Below are 8,096 nucleotides of genomic sequence, written 5' to 3'. Positions count from 1 at the left end.
GAGAACGCTAAGGAGTATAAGCTTTACTGTAACAAAGAGATAGTAAATTTGCAAAACAAAGAGAGAGTGATACCTTAGTACAAAGAGCCCTTTGGTAGTTTTCCCTTCAATTTCCAACCCCCCCTGCTCCCACCAAGGAGACAAGGAGAGCTAAGCAGCTGTGCTTATCCAGAGGACAACACTATTGATGGGAGCTAACAGCTATTGATAATACATTTTTAATAATATTTCTAACACTCCCTCCCCCTGCCCTGGTCTTTCAAAATCCTATGTCCGTGAGACCCTGTTTCCTCATGGGGATAGATAGCAAGACTTGCTTAAGCAAGTTTTAAGGTAACTAGTGCATTTCTCGGGGTCAGAGTGTGCTCTGTCTGCTGCAGAAAGCTCCAGGAGTGGTGTGGAAATGTCTTCACCCTTCTCTTCCCCCAACAACCCCAACTGAGTTTGGAGTGAGAGAGCAGGCTGAGGGATGTGGTGTGTGCTATGTGGGTGCCTGCTGTGGCAAATGTCCCTCCATGGGCAAAGGGTGGCCTGGCATGTGCCATGTGAGTCAAGTCCAGACTCAGGGGCAGCACCCAGCAGCCCTGTTATGGCCACCTCTGGCCTAGCCTGAGGTGCCTCCAAGAGACTGCCCCCAAGATACCGGCCAGGGACAGTCTCTGGGTAGCCTCAGTGAGCTGTGGCCACTGTTGCCAGTCTAAAATATGAAGTTATCATGTTGGAAGCTCAAAATGATCGTATTTGGTGGAAAACGATTGACAAATATGCAAAAAAGTATGCAATTAAGTTGTCTTTTCCTTGACTTTAAATTGCTCACTATAAGTCCCAGTGAGTGAGTGAGAGCCGAGTCATGAAAGCGGGGGCTGTTCTTTATTTCCAGGTAAGGTGTCACCCTAAAGTGTGGCCTCTTGAAGGCTCAGATCAATCATACTGGCTTCTGACCCTGGCAGGGGAAATACCATGTATCTGTGTCCAAGAAGGCAGTTTTCCTGAACCGCGCAGGAGAACTGCTCTTCTGGCGTGGTTCAGTACCTGCTGAGGTGCAGAAGTTTTAAGCCGTTTATGGACATGAGAGTCCCCTCCCTTGTTTGCCCTGAGGGCCTTGTGGCTGAGGGCAAGCAAAACTCATGGGCATCCAAACCCCAAACCTCTGGGCTTGGGCCTGCAAGTAGGATCCCCACCAAAGGTTTTGGAAACACCTGAAGCCCCAGGTGTGGGTGGAGGATGTTTGCCAGTAGTCAGGCCACTTATGGCTCTGGACTCTTGGATTTGGAATTAGTTTGGGCTAATTTGGCCTCGGCTAAAAATTAAATCAAAACAAAACAACAAAAAAAGCCCCTGAGCGTTGCTTAAGACTGGTAACTTGGGTTTTGCGTCCACTGCATCAAGTAGGTGCGTCAAAAATTATCATAAATTTTGGACACTTTTTAATTATTATTATTAACCGTACAAGGGCTGACATTATTGCACAGACACACCCCGCGGACGCCGGGGGGCGGGGCGAGGGGGCGGCCGTTGCTAGGGCCGCGGTCCGGGTAGCAACGGCGGAATGCGGAGCCGCGCGTGCGCAGCGAGAGGGTGGGGCCTGGTGCGGTGCATGCCGGGAGGCCCGGAGCCGGCGGGGCGGTCGCTGCGGGCAGGGATGAACGCGGCCGTGGTGCGGCGCACGCAGGAGTCCCTGGGCCGGGTCATCCGCAAGCCGCCTCTCACCGACCGGTTGCTCGGCAAGCCGCCCTTCCGCTACCTGCACGACGTCATCGGCGAGGTGGGCCCGCTCCCCGGCTTCGCGTCCCCGTTGCCAGGCGCCGCGAGGGGCGGGGCCACGGGGGAGCTTGGGGAGGGCCCCGCCCCCTGGGGCCCTGCGAGGGCCTGGGTCCGGGGGCTCCCCACTCTCCAACGGCCTAGCAGCAAGCCCGGAGTGGGGCGAGGGGGAGGAGAGGGGCAGAGGATGGGGCTGGGAGGTGCAGGGCAACTCTGTATTCCCTCTGCCAACCAGGCCCCCCCCACCCACTGCTCTGAAGCCTCCTGCCACCTATGGGAGACTCAGTTCCCCAGCAGAGAGTAGGAGCCTCACCAGCTTGTTCTGTGGCCCCCTTCCCGTCCCCTCACCTGCCAGTTTCCACCCCATAAACCGTTACAGGGGAAGTCCCATTCAGCCCCCACCCCCCGGTTGCCTGATAATGGTGTACCAGCTCCACTTGGAAGTGCAGAGTTTGTTTTTGAGTGCTCTGTAGGCGGTCGGTACTTGTACCGACTTACCTGCAAAGGGAGATGGGTGCCACAGCAACACGGCCAGTGTTCACAGCTCTTGCTGAAATGGGAGCATAAGCCCCTTCACTGAAGGGTACGTTAGATATTTGCGTTAGTTCTTCTGTTCCCACCTGAAAAGGAAGGATAAAAAGAGACTTGGTAAAACCCTCTGTTAGAAACAAGGCAGGTGCTAATAGGTGCGGCAGCAGCAGAGGAATCAGGGCTGGGTTGAAAACACCCAGGCCCGTGGGTCCAAGAGTCATGAGTTCCTGCAAACAAGTGGCTGCATGAATTTTCCAGACTACAAAGGGTGAGATGTTAAGCATCTGGAGGAATGTGTTCGAATTTATCCTTCAGAGAACGTTATGCTGGCCTAAAATTACAGTGAATACGAAATACTGACTGACACCTTTCAACGAATAAATTGACATGACTGATTTCCCTCCAAATAGTCACAGAAATTGGGGGTTGGAAGGGACCTCAGGAGGTCATCAAGTCCAACCCCCTGCTCAAAGCAGGACCATCTTCAACTAGATCATCCCAGCCAAGGTTTTGTCCAGCTGGGTCTTGAAAACCTGCAAGGATGGAGATTTCACCACCTCTCTGGGCAGCCTGTTCCAGTGCTACCCTCCTTGTAAGAAAGTTTTTCCTAATATCTAACTTAAACTTCCCTTGCTGCAACTTGAGAACGTTACTCCTTGTCCTGTCATCTGCCACCACTGAGCACAGCCTAGTTCCATCCTCTTTCAAACCCTGCTTCAGGTAGTGTGTCAAGCTAGCAGATTTGCCTGCTGGAACCTTATAAAAGAAAATAGTGTTTTTGCTGAGGTTCTAGCTGTTTTCAGTAATTTGCCTTTCTTTTGTTTTGAAGGTGATTAGAGTGACAGGTTTCATGAAGGGGCTATACACAGACTTTGAGATGAAATCTGATAATGTTAAGGTGGGTATGAAATTTCATTATATTTTTGGATTTCATGGTGCATTGGACAGCATGGACAGTTACTCCTGTGTTGTCATACCCAGTTTCATGTAACAAACCTATCTTTCTTTTACAATTAATGTTTTGGTGGAATAGCCTCAAATGTAGCCTTTCTGAATATGAGATGGTGTTTGTTCTGTGGCAGGACCTAAATTCCCCAGTTGTGGTCCTGAGGACTACATCTATGGTGCTAGATGCTGTAGAGATACAAAACGATTTTTCATTCCTGCACTGAGCACGCTGGAGGTTAAAGTTACAACACAATTAAAATAATAACTTAAAAACCACGACTTCTGCTTTGTAGGTTCTTTTTTGCCCATTATACATCCACAGACAACTTCCTCTAAGACTATATTTTCTAGGGCTAAGGAGGGGATTGTTATGTTTTGTTCTATGTTTGTCTCTGTTTTTGTTGATATTTTAATGGGCATATAATAACTAAGGATGATTCAAAAAATAAGTATAAGTGTTTTGAGTTGCATAATAACATATGCTGTAGGAAAGAATGACAAATCCTTTTTCTGTTTACAGCAATGTGATCTTGCGGGGGGAGGGTTGTAGAGTGAAGTGTATCTGGGTGTGTGCTCTTTTCTGTTCTGAGAGGGAGGTCAATTTTACTATAGCTTGAAAAGACAAATAAAAACTGTATCAATTTTTTACTTTCACTGTTGTAACTAGCATTGTTCTCTGCAGTGAATTAATGATATTTCCAAAGATGCATATACAATGCACAAAGTGCTGCAGTCTACCCATATTATTATGAGATGCGCTTTCTCAGTTTGCCTCCCCATGCAAGTGGGGAAGCTGTGGAGACCAGTTATTTTTGTGCCATTTCCCTTTAAGGCGAAGTCTTCCATAGGTAATTGAACACTTGAGCAGATGGTACCCATGTAAAGACCAGTGGTGCAATATGGCCACCCTACTCATGCTGTTCCAATGGTTGTTTTAGTCGTTGTTCACATTTGAGCTGTACTGCATCCTTGAAGTTGTATTGACCTCTGGTGAGGAACCATCTCACTGTTCCTTCCTTCACCCCTAAAATAGTGGGTTTCTGAAGTCCTTGAAGGGAAGCGGGCAAGACAAATGAATCACCATCATTACAAACCCAACATTTATAATAGGTTTGTTTGGCAAACAGCTACGTGCCTGATATGCATGATGGATGCATGAACCCTTGATTCCCATTTCAAGTGCTGTCAGTGCTGTGCAGCAGGGTCAGTTGTATGGCCTTGGCAGCAGATCAGGCTTGACAGATGAGAGAACTGGCATTGTTTCACAGCTGTTTGTTTTATAGTTTCAAGGCTTCTGGTAGCAGTGGAGAAACAGACTGGCAGATGATTGGTTGAATCATCTGACTTTGAGAATGGCACAAGGAAATTGCTCTGTAAACTGACTGATATATTTAATGCAGCTTAAGCAGTGCCTTCAATATTGAGATCAGTGGGAGAGGGCAAATGGCCTGGGCAGATCACATGATTTAAATCACTGCCTAGTTAGCCACAGGTGACTAAAATGGCTTTGACTGTACTCAGAAAGCTTCTGTAATTTGAATTCTAGGCTTTTTGTTTCAAAACAGAGAAGGGGATAAAGATTCAGCTGTTGCTCTATTCCTGGCTAAGAGTTTCTGCTGGAGCTTTAGCTTGTGATGCATTGAAGGACAGTGAAAAGTGTTCCAACAGCATCTACAGGGAACAGCAAGTTGAACTTCATATTGAATGACATGCATGCTTCCTCCTGGAATGGTTAACTTCTTGTAGCACATGAGGATGATGCTTTTGGAGTTGTTGATGACAGTCATGGGGCTACAAACCTGGGCAGAGCGCTCAATGACAGCATAATTTCAAAAAGAGGATGGATTTGGTGGGGCTGTGCGAAGCTTTGGGTGCTTATTTGATTCAGAGAAGATTTTGCCTGATTCAGTGGCCGAATCTCTGAATCCAAATTGAATCACGGAACCAATTAAAAGGTCCAAATTGATTTGAAGTGTTCCGAATCTTCGGAAAAGATTCGAAGAGCTTCGATGATTCGGGCAGACCCTACCTGCTGCAGCAGGGAGGTGGACCTGGAGTTGGAGCTGGTAAGTAGGGGAGGGAACCATGGCAGGACCCTTCCAGGCCCCATCCTGCTCCCCTGCCTGCTCCCCCAGCTCTCATTGACATCTGCCCACTCCCCCAGTCTCCCATGGCTGCCCTGCCTGCCCCAGCTCCTGGTGCTTTTAAAAAAAAGCTCCCACTCAGTGGGTGCTGCCAGGCGAGGCCTGGAATTCCCACTGCCCCACACTGCATGGGGAGCTGAGCACGAGCCCCCTGACCCTCCCTGCTTCCCCAGGCCCCGCCATGGCTGCCCCGCCTGCTGTAGCTCCGGCCCTTTAAGAAAAACAAACAAACAAACAAAAAAAGCCCTGGGACTCACTGCTTTTGTAGCAACCTTGGGGCTTTGCGAGGCTTGTGCAGAGCCTCCTACGTGGTGGGGGGCAGTGGGGATTGCCCCCTGCCAGCAGGAATGGTGAGTCCAGGGTTTTTCTAGGGGTTTTTTTTTTTCTTAAAGGGCTGGAGCTGGGGCGGGCAAGGCAGCCATGAGGGGGACTGGAGATTTGGCGGGGAGGTCGGGGGGCTCGTGCAGAGTCCCCCATGTAGTGGGGGACAGCAGGGATTGTGCCCCTGCTCAGCAGCACCTGGTAAGTCAGGGCTTTTTTTTCAAAGTACTGGGAGCTGGGGCAGGCTGGGAGAGTACCCACTGGAGGTTGGGGCCTGGATGATTCAGGTGAATCGATTTGGGACAGTGTTTTGAATCACTGTCCCCCAAATCAGCCTAGCTGCTTTGCGCAGGCCTAGTTCTTGGTATCCTTCTTGTGAGCCAGGCTTAACGTTTTAGTACCTTGGAGAGTGAGTTTGCTCACTGTGGGGAAAAAGCATCTCTTTGGAAGCTGGCTGTCCTGTGAATTTACAGATTAATTCAGTAGTAGGATATTGTGGAAACTGATCATTTAGCCACGTTGAAAAAGGGATTGTACAAATGAATGCAGGATAGGTCTGTCAGTGGATGTTAAATATGATAGTTAGGAGCAACTTCAAAATTAGGACTTCACAGGCCTCTGAGTGCTGAAAGCTGTAGTGGGGAGGGACAGGACAGGGAACAAAATCTGGCTGTGCTCTACATAGCTACTCTTCCCATTCGCATCCACTCCCTGCCACTGCGGTGGATAGATCTATGGCCTGGCCCAGTGGGGCATTTCTTACATCCTTTGTTTGAACTGAGTAAAGCCCGTAGAGGTTGCTATCATCACAGAAGTGTTTGTAGCAATATACAGTGTTTGTAATCAAGGTGACTATTGTGCTAGAAACCATTGAGGAAGTTAAACTGTTGGGTTTCCTGAAATGTACAGGATTCCACGAGTATGGGATCAGAAAAACCATGTCATTAGAATTAGTTAAAACTATACTAGGCAAAATACTTAGAAGTACTATAGAAATAATAATTGACCTGGAAATTTATGAATTAAGCCTAAAGATGAGGTCTTTACACTTTTAATTTTCTGTGCTTTTATTTCAGACAAAACAAAACATTTTTCCATGCAGAGAAGTGAGAGATTTTTATGTTGTTTTGCAGAAGAGCATTAATTTGACACTTTTCAATAACATTTCAGACTTTTGTTTCTGCTTTTCATGTGATTTACGTTGCTTACAGATTTGCATACATATTTTCATGTAGAGCTCTCATTATGTACATCAGAAGTTATTTACAGAGAAACACCTGACCAATATAATTCCGTTTACAATGACAAGAAAAAAGGAAACTTTATAACCTATATTTTAAAATGTAACTTAATTTGAAATAGTGTTTGTTCAGTCTCAACAATTTTTCACCATTTTAGATTAGTGCATCATGCTCATTAATGGGCAAGTAACTATTTTAGTAGAATGGAGTTGCAATAGTGCCTTCAGGAATTTGACTTCTTTTTCTTAATCTTCCTATTGGGCTACCTGTTATATTTGTATAACTGTCCTTGAGTCAGACTTCTCATTTGTTGGTCTAGAGATGATGCATCTTAGATACAAAAAAGGCACTTGCAGTTAAAATTCAGGTGTTTTACCAGATAAAATGGAATTGCTTGCTTCGTTCTGCTAGGAGAATTAGGAATTTTCAGTACTTTTAGCTGCTTTTCAGTTATCTGTTTTAACACAGTATTTTATCTTGATGGACTAGACTCCTTTCAAAATTGGCTCAACCTTTTTCTTGCTAGTCATCAGAGAAAAGGGTGGATTCATAGATTTTTTTTTTTTTTGTGCCTAAGCTGGTGAATTTTTATAAATATTACGCAAGCTTTTTATGTTCTCTGAAGGATTCAACAATTGAAAAATAATTAGAAATCAGAATTTAACTCTGTGAATGAGGATTCATCACTTAATGTGGTACTACTTTGGGTTTTGGCTTTCATGGAAAACAGCTAAAAGAAATCAGCCTGCTAAAGGGTAATTGGGAAAAGTTATTTTTAATGTAATTATGGAGTTTAGAGTATAGTAAATATCTGGTCTGTGTGCATTTAAAATGTAGATATTTGATTGTCCCTCTTAACCGCTCTCCTTTAGTTGTGTTTTTTGCCTTTATATTCTGGTCTTGCATATGCTTAACTTTGGTTGCTGTTAGCTCAGGGGAAGGTGTTGCAGGACTCTAGGGCCTTTATAGGGTAAACGAGGGCTGTCTAACTGGAAGCCCAGAAGGGGTTACAGCCTCTGGGTACTCCCTGGGTGTCACACCTCACACCACTCTGGAAGCTCCAGGCTCTCCTATTCTTCTTCCACTTTGGTTTCCTGCCACTGCTCCTGGGGTGTGATAGGGGGAAAGGGGTACTGACAGTGCAGTGGGG

At 46.4% G+C, this 8,096-nt stretch overlaps 1 protein-coding gene across 3 annotated transcripts in view; it reads left to right on the top strand.

The window, feature by feature from the left end:
• Positions 1-1,600: 1,600 nt before the first annotated feature.
• Positions 1,601-8,096, top strand: part of TRAF3IP1 (TRAF3 interacting protein 1) — a 63,787-nt gene continuing 57,291 nt past the window's right edge. Inside the window, exons 1-2 of one of the 3 annotated variants that reach the window (XM_019553920.1) lie at positions 1,601-1,765; positions 3,122-3,190. In XM_019553920.1, coding sequence (XP_019409465.1) covers positions 1,643-1,765; positions 3,122-3,190 — 192 coding nt within the window. In that variant the 5' untranslated portion in view covers positions 1,601-1,642. The remainder of the gene's footprint in view (positions 1,766-3,121; positions 3,191-8,096) is intronic. The other 2 variants (XM_019553919.1, XM_019553921.1) reach the window with 2 other exon arrangements.

Source organism: Crocodylus porosus, unplaced genomic scaffold (assembly GCF_001723895.1).
Source record: "Crocodylus porosus isolate Cpor-Errol unplaced genomic scaffold, CroPor_comp1, whole genome shotgun sequence".
NCBI classification, from domain to species: Eukaryota; Metazoa; Chordata; order Crocodylia; family Crocodylidae; genus Crocodylus; species Crocodylus porosus.
This window is presented reverse-complemented; position numbering and strand designations above follow the sequence as displayed.